Source organism: Ceratotherium simum, chromosome 3 (genome assembly GCF_057802395.1).
Source record: "Ceratotherium simum simum isolate JZ-2026a chromosome 3, ASM5780239v1, whole genome shotgun sequence".
In the NCBI taxonomy this organism is placed as follows: Eukaryota; Metazoa; Chordata; class Mammalia; order Perissodactyla; family Rhinocerotidae; genus Ceratotherium; species Ceratotherium simum.
The window spans coordinates 91,997,514-92,011,848 of record NC_141902.1 but is presented as its reverse complement, the minus strand read 5'-3'; the positions used below and the strand labels follow the sequence as shown (position 1 = coordinate 92,011,848).

At 55.7% G+C, this 14,335-nt stretch overlaps 1 protein-coding gene across 1 annotated transcript; it reads right to left on the bottom strand.

Annotated features, from left to right (window-relative positions):
- Positions 1 to 381: 381 nt before the first annotated feature.
- Positions 382 to 13,935, bottom strand: ISG20 (interferon stimulated exonuclease gene 20). Its single transcript, XM_004431933.3, has 4 exons — positions 12,135 to 13,935; positions 11,591 to 11,842; positions 2,006 to 2,206; positions 382 to 600 (listed from the first exon to the last, which is right to left on the bottom strand). Exons 2-4 carry the CDS (start codon positions 11,816 to 11,818, stop codon positions 514 to 516), a joined length of 516 nt encoding a protein of 171 aa, XP_004431990.1. The 5' UTR covers positions 11,819 to 11,842; positions 12,135 to 13,935; the 3' UTR covers positions 382 to 513.
- Positions 13,936 to 14,335: the final 400 nt, after the last annotated feature.

Below are 14,335 nucleotides of genomic sequence, written 5' to 3'. Positions count from 1 at the left end.
TGCTGAAGGTCACTGGGGGTGGCACCCATCACACCTCCTGTACCTTTGCTTCGAAGTTCACCAGTGCCATGGCACCAATTTCAAGACAGGATGAATGGACCTCTGAGCTGGGTGTCTCCCAGGGAATAATGTACCGCTCTGGGCATAAAAGCAGCTGGAGAAGGGCGGCAGAGGCACGGGTTGCTAATTAAGTTGCATGCCACCTAGATTCCTGGAGCTTCTTCTTGGACACATGGGATCCAAGATATTGAGGAAATTGACACTTGCCCCCCATCCCATCTCAAGTCCTCACAGCCCTCTCAGCCTCACACAGATTGGGTCTTGTCCACCATTACCAGGCTCAGAGAGAAGAAAGGAAAAGAGGAGGATCTGATGACGGAGTAGAGAAAATATAGTCATTTTACTATTAAAAATGCGTTTTACAAAAGCAAGTGAGTTGCTGTCCTGAAGAGCTGCAGGCCGCCACTCCCTGGGGAATCGAGCTTCAGTCCCAAACCGTGGGGCAAGCAGCCCTCAGTGGTCTCGAATCCGCCGGGAGATTCGGTAGAGCTCCATCGTGGCCCTGGCGTCTTCCACGGAGCTATGTCCTGACTTGCTGTTCTGCAGACACAGGTAGAGTCGGGGCTTGGGGCGGGGCTGAATCCAGACACCCAGAGTGACCTGGGCTTTCCCTGCTCACCACCCGATTCCAGGGCTCCATCACTTCTGATACCCTGGACTCAGCAGGTGGCTGGATCAGGCCTGGCTCCATCCATTAGTCCCGGGCCGGGGCACTAAGCCCAGGCGTGGCCAGGCACCACGTCCAGCATCCTGAGAACCAGGCTGTACCCTCAAGGTGCTTACAATCTGGTAGGGGGTGGGCACTGCAGACTTGCTCCACAACACGGGGGCTGAGGCAGCTCTAAGAGGACGCTCCAGGGTGCCCGGGCATATGGGAAAAAGGGACATGTCAAAACCATGTTTCTAATGTGCTACTTCTCAGCAAGTTGAGAACAGTGTTGTTCAGTGAATCGATGTGCTGACCATTCTGTCATTGGTCCTGTGTGCCACTGGGCTAACCGAGCGGCCAGACTCAGGCCCATCCCCTGCTTCCTCCACGATTCCAGCTCGCCCAGCCAAGCAGTCCCTCACTCATCACACCTCGAACTCCTCTCCTGCGCACCTCTACTAAGACCCACCTCCAAACTCCATTCAGATCCGGTGTCCTCCCTGCCACCCATCCTTCGTCCCTGCTCCCAGGACACCCGCCCTTCCCTCCATCGGACACTCCCCACAGCGTGTGCTGACGACCGGGTTCTGGGCCACCATCCATTCAACCAAGAATTCCTCAAGGACAGGGCTGAGCCTTGCTCACCCGTGTCCCCTGCAGCCGGTCCAGCCTGGCCCATAGTAGGTGTTAATGAATCAGTGTTGACCTGGAAGGCCCGCGTGGGGAGCCGCGGCTCCTAGTGTCTGGCCCACCTGCCTGGGCCCTTCCACTGGGTGAGCTCCCGACCCCAGCACTGCTGCCTTCACCTAGGGCTCGCCGAGACTAGTGCTGAGAGGTAGGGCCCAGGAGCAGCGTCAGCGGATGGCTGATGGGAGTTGTGTGTAAAGACCCCCGCTCCCTGGGTGAATCTGGGGTCTGCGTTTTACACCCTCTCCCAGAGTTCCGCAGTGGGATTAAGTCATCCACAGGGTAACTGGCTTGATTTTAAAAACAAACCAACCAACCAACCTTTATTGGACACCTTCCCTTCCCTGCCTCTCCTCCTCCCTCCACCAGCGCTTGCTGGGGCCACCTCATATAAAATTCCTGCACCCCGATCCTGCGGGGGGCTGCCTCTGAGGGAGCCCAGACAACGCCGCCCCTCTCACACGCTCACAGCCCCCAGGACTACGGGGGAGACTGTCCATGGGGCCAAATATTTGTTCTGGAGCCACTGAGGGATTGGAGAGTCCAGGGGGGAAGGCCAGGCCCCAGCACCAGCTCTCGGGCCGCAGCCTGGGAGGGGAGGCTCCTCACCTGGATGCGCCGCCCGAGGAGGCGCTCACTGAGCACCCGCAGGGAGACGCGCCTGCAGTACTGCAGGTTGGCCTCGCGCCACAGCCGCCTGTCGGTGGACGTGTCGTAGATGGCGTAGCCGCTCATGTTCTCCTTCAGGGCCTTGAAGTCGTGCTTCAGGTCATGACCCACCACCAGCTTGCCTTTCAGGAGCTGCAGGATCTGGCCAGGAAGACATGCCACCACATCACTCAGGGTCCTCCCGGTGGGTCTGGGGCAATTTGGTGCCTTCATGGGGATGGCAGGGAGCAGCCCCTCCTCGACTTGCTGTGTGACTTTGAACAAATCACCGACCCTCTCTGGGCTTCAAACATATGTATAAAATGAGGAGACTGTGCCAGGTCCCTCCTCACACTGAATAGCTTAGGTCTGTGCTGAAGGCCAGTGGTTCCATGTGTGATAGCAACGGCTAGCACCTACTGAGCATGTCCCACATGCCAGGCACTTGCCTAAGGACGTCACGTATATTATGTCCTTTAATCCTTTCAACAGCCCCACTGTGGCAGGCTGAACAATGACCTCCCAAAGATGCCCACGCCCTAGTCCCCCGAACCTGTGAACATGTTACATGGCAAAAGGAAATGGAAGTTGCAGATGGAGTTTAGGTTGCTAATCAGATGACCTTAAAACAGGGAGATTTTCTGGATTATCCAGGTGGGCCCAACATAATCCCAAAGATCCTTATGGGTGGAGGTCAGAGTGATTCGTTGGGGGAACTTGACATGCTGCAGCTGGCTTTGAAGACGGAGGGATGGGCCGTGGGTCAAGGACCACAGGTGGCCTCTTTTTTTTTTTTTTTTTGGTGAGGAAGATTAGCCCTGAGCTGACATCTGTGCCAGTCTTCCTCTACTTTGTATATGGGACGCTGCCACAGCATGGCTTGATAAACCCTGGAACCCTGGGCCTCCAAAGCAGAGCCTGTGAACTTAACCACTACGCCACTGTGTGGTGCCACACAGGTGGCCTCTTTAAGTGAGAAAGGCAGGGAAGCAGATTCTCTTGCAGGGGCTCCAGAAAGTCAGGCAGCCCTGCCAGCACCCGGATTTCAGCCCAGTGGGACCCGTGCCCGACTTCTGAACTGCAGAACTGTGAGATAGTAATGTTGTGTTGTTTTTAACCACTAAGTTTATGGTTTTGTGACAGCAGCCATAGAAAACTGAAATGGAAGTGGGGGAGGGCTGTAGTTAACTAAATTTTGCAAATGAGAAACTGAAGCACTGAGAAAGTGAAATAATTAGCCCAAAGTTACTCTGATGGTTTTAACGCAAGTCTGCAGACTCACTGACACCCCTCTCACAAAACATGGAGTCTCATTCCCCTCGCCTTGAATATGGGCTTATGTGTGACTTCTGCCTTCTCTGTGGGAGAGGAGGCGAGAATGGAGGCAAGAGGGGAGGCTTGGACACCTGTGCAGGGTGCTGGGCTGGGTGCATTCCAGGCTCCGTATCCTGGGAGCCCTGAGCCATCCAAAGCCACTGCACTGCAGAGACCACATGGAGACAGAGATGTGCCTGAGGAACCCCAGCCACCAGGCGGGCGGGGAAGTGAACCTTCTGATGATTCCAGCCTCTGGCTTGCAAGACACCTCGTTGACCCGCTGTCCCAGTCTGTCAAGCCCTGCCCAGATCGCAGGTACATGAAGGAAGTATTGACATTGTTTGAACCACTATTTTGGGGCGATTTGCTAAGCACTGTTAAATAACTGGGACAGTCACACAGCTAGCTAGTGGCAGAGCCAGCCTTCAAAGCCAGCAGGCTGGTGCCAGCCCCTGCTTGTCACCATTACACATTGCAGAAAGAGCAGGCCTGCTCCAGGCCTGTGCCAGCCCAGCGGCCGAGCTTCGAGGAGCAGCCTGGAGTGCACCCAGCCCAGCGCCCTGCACAGGTGTCCAAGCCTCCCCTCTTGCCTCCATTCTCGCCTCCTCTCCCACAGTGGCCCCAGGGACAGCCTTCTGCCGCTCTGGCCACACAGGCCAGTCACCTTTCTTTGTCTTGGCTGCCAGTGGAGAGGATGGGAAGGGGGGCCTTGGGGCAAGCTGTACCAGGCCCCAGCTGAAGGTGCAGTGTGTGACTGTCTCAGGCCCACTTTGGACAGCCCCCCACAGCCGCTGTCTCCTCTGTGCATCACCCAGTACCATAGTCTGTGCCTGGGGAAGGAGCCTTCTGGATGGCTGACACCCGCCCAGTCCTGCTTCTGCTTCTAGGGGCCTCCTGGGACATCATGTGGGGCCTTTGATATGCTCCCCCTTGGCAACCACGGGATCATTATGGCCACTTCACAGAAGAGGAAGCTGAGTCTCAGAGAGGGGAGGTGACCTGCCCACGGTCACAGCGCTGGACCTCAGCAGAGTCTGTCCATCCACTGTCAACAGGCAACGTTACCAGTCTGCCCCGCCCTTCACGGGGTTTTGTGAGGGCCTCCTCTGGACAGAGCCTGTGCTCATCCTGGGGACTGGGGAAAGCTCGGTCGAGGAATGAAGCTGTGCCGCTCCTGACGGACACCAGCGCACCTCACACTGGGCTTACGTGTCACCTGACCAATCTCCCTGAAATCTGGGTTCAGATTCCGGAGTCTGCATTTCTAACAGGGGGTGCCAATGCTGCTGGTCTGGGGGTCACCCTGAGTGGTGAGGGCACCCGACCTCAGAGCAGCGGTTCAAGGGGACTCCTGTGTAGGAGGGAAAGGACCGGCCCAGGGGGAGGGGTGGGGAGACGAGGCTGTGCTGGGCGGCCGTGAGTCACGTGCCTTCTCTTGCTGACATCCTTTCCGTTTCCGAACAATGTGGCCTGTTTTCCCTGAGCCATCTCGGACCTGGCTTAGGCCCAGTTCACACCAAGCCCTGAGGGAGCTGTCTGCTATCCCAGAGACAGCTGCAGCCGGTCCCAGGCACAAGAGGGCCAAATCATTGTGCTGTGGATTCCTGGGAAATTCATCACTTCCCGAGTCCGAGGGTCCCTGGGTGGGGCTATGTTCGGTACCACGGGCCCCACCATGAGACAAATAAGATGAGGTGGACAGGCAGAAGGAAGGAAGAGGGAGCAGGGAAAAGAGAACAGTCTGTTTAGCAGAGATGCCAACAACTCTTCAGGACAGAGATGCTGGGTACCGGGCAGGAAAAGACTGCTGGGACTTGCTGTGCGGTCTCAGGGATGTCAAAGACGGTCTCTGGGCTTCAGTTTCCCCATTTGTAAGGTAAGGTCCTGGAGAGGTGGGGTTCCACCGACGCTCTGAGGCAGGGTTGGGGAGGGAGGGTGGGAGGAACTGCTGGGGGCCAGGGAGAGGTGGGAGACGCCAGCTGGTGAGGCCTCAGGGCTGCATGACCTGCTGGCTGTGGGACTGCCCTGAGTCAGTGTCATGAGGCAGGTGTGTCAAAAGCAGGGGCGGAGACTCTAGGATTCCTGGAAAGAACTGGAGGGGGAAGGGGCAGTCATCGATCTGCTCTCGTCAGCCTGGCACTGTGCCCGGTTCTTTCCTCACCTCCTCCTGAGGCTTCTCAAGAGGAACACGCTCGGTTCCGTTTGACAGAGGAGGATGCTAGGCATCAGAGAGGGGAAGAGGCTTGCCTAGGTCACACAGCCGGTGAGTTGCGAGCTGAGATGCAATGCCCGGATCCACCTGAGCCTGTCCCTATTCTCACAGTCGTTATCATTACCACCTACGGAGACCCGAGGGGCCGCACCAGCATGATTAATCCAGAGCGCAGAGCACAGCTGGGCCCCCGCCTCTCTGAGGATTTCGTGAATGGGGAATACAGCCCCTCTAAGGCAGGACTGTCATACCATATGACCAAGAGGGAAGGGGGGCGAGAGTGGTGTGTGCCCACATCACACAGCGGGACATTTTCCACACGTGCCTCATCAAAAATTCACCTGGGACCCTTGTTAAGAATCCAGAGGGTGGCCCCCCTCCAGGCCTACTGAATCCAGATCACCAGGGGGCGTTCGCACATACTCCAGGGGATTCTCCACATCAGGGAGTCTGGGAGTCTCTGCCCTGACGCCTGTCGAGCAGTTCAGAGCCTGCTGCTTCTCCCATGCATTCATGCATCCATTCTTTTATTAGTTCACGGACCCATTCCTTCATTTCTGGCTGCCAGAAGAGGTGGCTGTAAGGGACTCTGAAGAATGTTGTCCCTGCAGAAGTCCAGATCCCTTACTGTCCTCTTCAGGAGTGGCCTCAGTCCCCTCTTCCCTCTGTCCCCTTCCCCCAGCTTGTGCCCGCTTCCCACAGGGCTGTACCCCCGGGAAACCTGGATGGTGAAGTCATCCTCCTCCATCTGGCCGAGCCCCAGAGACAACTGCCCGGTGGCAGGGCCCCAAGAGGGCACCCTGACCCAGCCAAGGGCTGCAGCGCTGGTTACAGCTCAATTAACTCCCTGTTCACCAGCTCCTGTGGCCGCCCTTCTGTCTGTGTCTCCCTCCTAAACCATGATGCTTCACGGGATTCAGTTTCCCTGTGTGCAAACTAAAACTGTAATGACCCCTCCCCAATCCCAATCACAGTGTAGATGCTATTCATCATACTGGCTTAACATTAAAAGAGCATTAACTTACAAAAGTGAGCTACGAGCTATTAAAACTTACTGTTGGTAAAAAGAAAGAAAAAGAGCATTAACCTGCCAGGTGAGAGCCCTGGATCTGAGCACTGAGTTTTAACACAGCTTGCTGTGTGTCCTTAGGCAAGTCACTGCCCTTCTCTGGACTTCAGTCTCCTCATGGGTTCCTTCCTGCACTGACAGTCTGCTTTGTGGGGCTCTCTATAGATCAGACTTTCTCAGCCTATGGATCCTTTTTTGGTGTGAGTGTGGTGGGGGAGTGGCTGTCCTGTGTGCTGTAAGATGTTTAGCACCATCCCTGGTCTCTACCCGCTGGATGTCAGTAGCAGGCACCCCTCCCCACTTACGACAACCAGAAATGTCTCCAGATATTCTAAATGTCCCCTGCAGAGCAAAATCAGCCTGCACTGAGAACTGCTGCTCTAGATGGTGGTCAGACCTAGAGATGTCAGAAGATAGGCAATTCCCTTACATCACAAAAGTATGTAACCATATACGAAAAGTAAAAATAAACGAGAGAGAAGGGAGTGGCGGGAGCCCACTCACAGTCTGAGTGCCCTCTGGCAGCAGCACCCCTGGGTGGCTCGGGGCTCAGCGGCTCCCCAGAGCCCTCCTGGATGCCCTGGGCTGCCCTGTGGCTCTCTGCGAGCTGAGCCACCTCAGCGCTCCCACGGGAGGCACTCAGGCTGGTGAGCGACCTTTGAAGGTGCCTGCAGGAGACTAAGGCCTGGCAAGCCCCAGCGCACCTGAGAGGGGTCACTTGTGGGGTCTGATAAATGGCTGATAGGCTTCTGCCCTTCCTGGGGCCCGTGACCCTGGTCTCTGTCTTTGGGATTGAACCATTATGGATGATGAGTGGGATCAAACTGCCTCAGAGTTCTCGTTCACGAAAACAAATGGCAGCCGTGGCCTTGCAGCACCTCTGCACTCACATGCCACACCAGACCCTGCCCCTCTGTGTACTGGACACAGCGTTCACAGAGTACATTCACACACGTTGATCATGCGATCTGAACATCACAGAGCAAGCTCTAGAGCCAGAAGTGAGTCTCTGCTCCACCCCTTCCTTGGACAGCTGGCTCAGCCTTGGCCTCAGTTTGCTTGTCTGCAAAATGGGGTGATGGTACTAGTTAACTACGTCCCAGGTCGTGGTGGGGAGTGAAGGCAACGGTGTGTGAAAAGCACTTAGAACAGTGCCTGGACACAGTGCTGGATACACCTGTGCTACTTCATCACACCTGTGTTACAGAAGAGCCTATCAAGGGCGCGGAGAGGTCTAGCAACAAGCTGCGGGACACAGAGCAATCGAGTGGCAGACACCCAGCCAGTCTCAGCTCCCGACCCCAGGCTGCGTGTGTGCTACTGCATCTCGACAGCAAAGGCCAGCACGAGGGCAGAGGCAATTTTGTTCCACACAGCTGCCAGAACTCCTGTATTCCGTGAAAATCAACTCCAATCCTACAAACATTCTCAGGGCACCTTCTGAGTGCAAAGCACAGCATCACTCTGGGGCAGAGAAAGTGTAGAGCAGGGGCTGTGGGGCCAGGCAGAACACGTGCATGGACAGGCAAGCTTTACAGTGCATGGGCCACAGCAACGAGGGCGAGGGACCCCACGGGGGGGGGGGGGTCCAGCAGGGGGGGATGGGCATCGTAAAGGACTCCTCTGGCCTGGGCCTGCCAGAATGGTAGCATTTCTAGGGGCAGGGGAGAGTAGGAGTTTGGCTGAAGGTAGGGTGGGCGATGGCTGAGCTGCAAGAGAAGCAAGGAGAGGTAGGTAGGTAGGGGTTTGGAGGGCCCCGAATGCTGGGCTAGGGGGTCTTAGCCAATGGGAAGCCACGGCAGGTGTTTGAACAGTGGGGTGGGGAGGCTGTGACCTGAGCCAGGCGTGGGGAAGTTCCTCTGCAGCAGGGTAGGAGAGATTGGCAGCAGCATACCTGGTACAGCAGGCAGAAAACGAGGGCCAGAATCAGAGACCGCCGTTCTCGGTCGGACAATCTGGGTTTCTGCCCTGCTCTCCCCACGGGCACATTCAGTGACCATCAGCCGGGCACCAGGCACTATGCTTAGGGGTACGGGCCGCGTCACTGCGTCCAGCCTGCACCAGGCCTGGGAGGGCAGCATTAGTACTCCCCTTTCATTGATGAGGAAACTGAGGCTCAGAGAGGTTCAAGAACTTGCTGAAGGTCACACAAACCAGTAAGTGATGGAGCAGGTCCCCAGACGTGGTTCCAAAGATCTGCCTGGTCCTCGGATCCCTGCCTTACTCCTTGCATGGCTGTGGGGTGCCTCCTCCGGCTGGGCTACGCGTTGCACATGTGAAGCACTGGGCCTGGCACAATCTCCGATGGAGAAACAAAAGCGTTCCGCACCAAGTCTGGATGAGGACCCAGGTGTCCTGACTCCCAGGCCAGTGCTCAAAGGCGTCCAGGGAACTGGCTGCACATCCAGACCACGGCATGTGAGAGGCATTTCTCTGCTGCCTCCTCTCCCCCTCCTCTGGGCCCTTCCCCTCTTTCTGTCACTCTGATGGGCAGGGAGGCTGGGGAAGAGGAGGAAGGATGGGGACATGCCATCCACCTGACTGCTCAGTGGGGATCTGAGCGCGGGGAGCTCTGTGCAGCGTCCCCGGACTCCCATCAGCACCTGGACAGACCCCCTCTTCTTTACGTTGCCCCAACTTCTTGGCGACTCTCCTTCGGCCTCCCCCCTCTTACCATTTCCTTCTTTCCAATCCTGTGTCTGCTACTGATGACTCAGGCCCTCGTATCTGCTCCCTCCGGGCTCTGAGTCTTCTCTCTACTGTCATCTCTTTCCTCATTCCCATCTATCCTCCACAGCTCCCCCCAGTCTAGTTTTCTTGAAACTAGTTTTGATCCTGCCATGCTCTTGCTCAAGAATCTTCAATGGCTCTTTGTGGCCTACTGAGTTGTGTACAGACTCCTCCCACCCCTTGCAAACACCATCAGCCTCACAGAGTCTTTCAAGAACCACCCTGATGTACTGTGCCCCCTCCTCAGGGCTCCCCATTATTCTTTTAGTACCTAGAGAACAGTGCTGTCCAACAGAAATACAACATGAGCCGCAAAGGTAATTTTAAATAATCTAATAGCCACATTTAAAAAGGTAAAGAGAAATAGGTGAAATTGGTTTTAATATGTTTTATTTAACCTATCTAAAATATTATCATTTCAACATGTAATAGATATAAAAAATCACTGAGGTACTTTATGATTATCTTTTTTATAAGTCCTTGCAGTCCAGTGTGTACTTTACACTTAGAGCACATCGCCATTCAGACCAGCCACTTCTCAGGGGCTTGTTAGCCACACGTGGCTGCCGGCACCTGCTGGACGCACGGCTCTGGAGGCCGCGAGCCTGTTTTGAATCCCAACTAGCTCTTCCGCGTTCTATCCACCTGAACTTGTGCCAGTCGCTTCATGTTATGGGCTGAATTGTATCCTCCCAAAATTCATATGTTGAAATCCTAACCCCCAGTACCTCAGAATGTGACTTACTGGAAATAGGGTCATTGTTGAGGTCCTCAGGGTAGGCCCTAAACCAACATGCCTGATATCAGAGATGCACACGGGGGAATGCCACGTGAGCAAGAAGCCAGAGATCAGGGTGATGTGTCTACAAGCCAAGGAACGCCAGGCTGCCAGCAAGCCACCAGAAGCAGGAGAGAGCCAGAGAAGAGACTCCCTCACAGCCCTCGAAGGAACCAACCCTGCCCACACCTTGATCTCGGACTTCTAGCCTCAGAAGTGAGACAGTAGATGTCTGTGCTTCAGCCTCCCGGTCTGTGGTGCTGTCACAGCAGCCCCAGCCACCAGTGTCCTCATCTGTCATGTGGGGGTGAGAGGGGAAGCAACCGTGATAGCCAACATGTCCTGAGGACTAAAGCAGGCACTCTCTCCATCCTTACAATAATCCCATGAAGTTGCTGTGATTATTCTCCCCATTTTCTTTGACAGGTGGGGAAACTGGGCACAGAGAGGTTGAGTGCCCAAACTAACTCAGCTGGTAAGTAAGCAGCCAAGATTCAGACCTGCAGCTCTGAGTTAGCAGCCCCCGAGAAGCCTCCTGGCAGGCTGTCTCGGGTGGCATGAATGAGCTCATCGAGGGCGGGCGAGTGCTCAGGAGAGCATCCGGGGAGGGGCCAGCGTGCTGTAAACAGCAGCTATTGTTGTGGCCTTATCTCCAGCACCTGGAGCCTGTCGGAGGCTCGCTGGGTATGTGGAGATGAAACGAAACAATTCTCTGTGTTCTTCTGGAACCTCCCCAAGCCCCGCCACCTAGGAATCGAGGAGTTCACGTGCCCTTCCCAGAAGTCACTAACCCTGGGAGCCCTTTGAGAGCAGTTGAGTTTGCTTTCCACTTACTAACTCACAGAAACTGAAAGTTAGACTGGAGAAGATACCACAACAAGTAAAAGGCCGAGGGTGGGGAAGTCTTGGGGCCACATGCAGACCTCAAACTGAGGGGCGGCCTGATGTGGGTCTGGGGGCAAGATCTCCCTCTGGCCCAGGAGGCTCTTGCCTGTTTTCCAGGACCGGGAGGGCCCACTGCCAAGGGCCCAGCCAGTGTCCCTCGTTTCCCCACAGGAAATGGCTCACCAGTGGCAGCCCGGTGTAGAGGAAAGAATGGGGAGTCCAGCCCCCAAATCACTGTGTGTGGAACATTAGGAGAGACTCAGTTTCCCCATCACAAGACGGCAAGGTGGACCAGACGCCCCGCGGGCTGCTCCGAGACACGAGGCTAACGTTGTCAGAGGGCAGGAAGCCTTCTCAGGGACACCATGGAGAGGCCCGCGGTTCCTCCACGCCCTGGTGCTCCCCACGCAGGGGTGGCAGAGAATCATATGACTGGAGTCACAGGCCACAGATCTGGCACCCAGGGAAGGTGCCAGGGAAGTGTGCATGTGTCTGGGGGCGGTCTTTGCAGCCCCAGCCCCCCTTGGCCTGGCTGGCATATGGCCTTTCACTTACCTCCAGCCTGGCCACGGCAAATGGTGTGGCTTCCTCCATGTGCCGAGGCGTCACCCCGCTGACCGGGGTTCTGTAATCGATGATCTCCCCCTCGGGCCGGATGAACTTGTCATAGAGCACAGTGCCGTGGAGGTCCACGAGGCTGCAACGTGCCAAGCCACTCTCCCCGAAGGGCCTCAGCCCCACCATCTCGCAGTCCATGGCCACCACCTCGGTGCCACTTGCCATGCTCCACTGGGACCCTCAGATGTGCTGGAGAGGGGGCAACAGGAGGGGCATCATTTGAGGGCCAACAGAGGCCCCAAGTATCCTCAGCCACCACCCAGCCAGCCTGCACCCTCTGCCCTGCCCTTTGTCACAAATACTACCTGGCAGAGGGGGAAGTTGGCCACTTGCCACACCACCCAGCTTCCTCAGCCCAGCAGTCCCAGGGCCTCTGGTCCTGCCCAGCAGCCTCAGGACCAAGAGGCCCCCTCCCATCACCTCCCCTGGCCGCTACCCCCAAGAAACACCTTGAACCTGCCATCCCATCTCCCGCTCTCACCTGCCTGTCTCGGTGCCCTCAGCTCACGCCTGCCTCTCTGGTGCCACTTCTCAGCCGCTGCAGTTCCTCTCAGCAGTGACTCATCTCTGACTTCAGGCCGGGAATCCTGACCCTGTTTCAGTTTCTGGTTCGTTATCAAGCGAAGTCAGGGGCGGAAGGCCAGGCACGTGGGCTGGGCTGCTCCATCTCCTGGGGCTGCTGGCAGGTGGAGAGCTCGGTGGCCTGAGTCAGGACTGACAAAGCTGGCAGGCTCCATGTCTGGGTGTCCTGCCTTTGCCCCTGCCCTCCCCTCCTCAGATGACGCAGTGGATGGAGTGGATTGCAACATCTTCCTTTCCTTTCTCACCCTCCGCCCGGCCTGTAGAATAAACATCCCAGGATTGAAGCCCAGGGAATGTCCCACAACTTCCGGGCCTGCTACCAATCTGACACTCTGTGAGGTCTTTTATGGGGGCAGGGGGTGCTGGCTCTTGGGACATTGAGGCTATTAACTGGGAAGGGCAGGAGAAGGTTGGGGTGGGGGGAAGCTAGGGAAGGCAAGGAGGCAGTGAGGGAGCCCTACAGGCCTCCGTGGTTCAGGGGTGCCTCAGAATCAGTTACCTGTCTGCCCTCCACGTGCTCTGCCTCCAGCTGGGCTGACACTGTTTAAAGACACGGAGAAGCAGTCCCAGAGGGAGCCCCCACCAGCCCAGCCATATGTCCTAGGGGCTACACTCTCCCAGGCTAGCACCCTGACCTCTTAAAACAGTGCCTGGCACATAGGTAACACTCAATAATTACTGAATAAATGAATGAGTTTATTATAACTGGGGAAAAACAGAATCAGCTTTCTTTTTTTTTTTTTTTTTTTTTTAAAGATTCTATTTATTTTATTTTTTCCCCCCAAAGCCCCAGTGGGTAGTTGTACGTCGTAGCTGCACATCCTTCTAGCTGCTGCATGTGGGACTCGGCCTCAGGATGAACGGAGAAGTGGTGCCTCAATGCGCACCCGGGATCCGAACCCGGGCCACCAGCATCGCAGCGCGCGCACTTAACCACCAAGCCACAGGGCCGGCCCAGAATCAGCTTTCAATGAGGAAATCATCCATCATATGCTGTGGTGAGACTCAACAATGCATTGAGAGCCCCCCATCTTCCATCTTGCCTCCTACCCCAGATCCATCCGGAATGAGCGTTGAGCAGTCGGATCTGATTGCCCTCAACTGTCACAAGATTTGTGGCTCGAAAAGGAATTTCCTCAGGTCCCTGGTGTTTTCACCAAGCAATCTTCAACTTTAACAGACTTCAAAAATAAAACCAAATGCTAAAACACATCTGCATGATAAGGCACTGTTCCTGTTTGGTGTTCAATTGGTTCAAGTTTGGATATAAGAGATTATTTTTGGTTCCCATCCTGAATGAGCAACTTTTGCTTGAATTCAGATGGAACATATCCCTGCCCTCCCACTCTTTTTCCCCACGAGTCCTGAGCCTGCTCCCTGGTGGGCTCCAGATCTGCATCGTCAAGTCTTTCCTGCATTTCTCCCTCTCTCGGCAGGCCCTATCTCAATCCTCACCTGCCCCAGTCAGCTCCTGGTCTCCCCAGCCCCATCTTCAAGCCCTGCTCCAAACCCTAACAGATTTAATTTCCCCACATCTAATCTCTTGCACTGTCACCGCACTTTGCTCAAGAACCTACAGTGATTTCTTGTTGTCCAAAAAAAAAAAATTAAACCTCAACTCCCGTGCCGTTTCCAAGACCCTCTTTCATCTATCCCACCCACCAGCCCTTCCAATTTAACTGCACCACTATCCAATCTAAGGCCTCTCTTTTAAAGATTTTATTTATTCAGTTTTTCCCCCCAAAGCCCCAGTAGATAGTTGTATGTCATAGGTTCACATCCTTCTAGTTGCTGTACGTGGACGTTGGACGGAGAAGTGGTGCCTCGGGGCGCGCCCGGGATCCGAACCCGGGCCGCCAGCATCAGAGCGCGCGCACTTAACCGCTAAGCCACGGAGCCGGCCCTAAGGCCTCTCTTTTAGGTTTAAACCTAAATCCAGGGCCATTGTGTATTCACGTGGTGACTCCTCCCAAACCTTCAGACCATGTCTGTCAGTCCTTAATTCGCATTCACCCAGTGCTGGGCCCTAGAGCGGGAGGGTAGATCAGGTCTCTGCCTGCAGTGGAAGAGGCAGGCGGTCCTGCCACAAAGGCCAGCGCC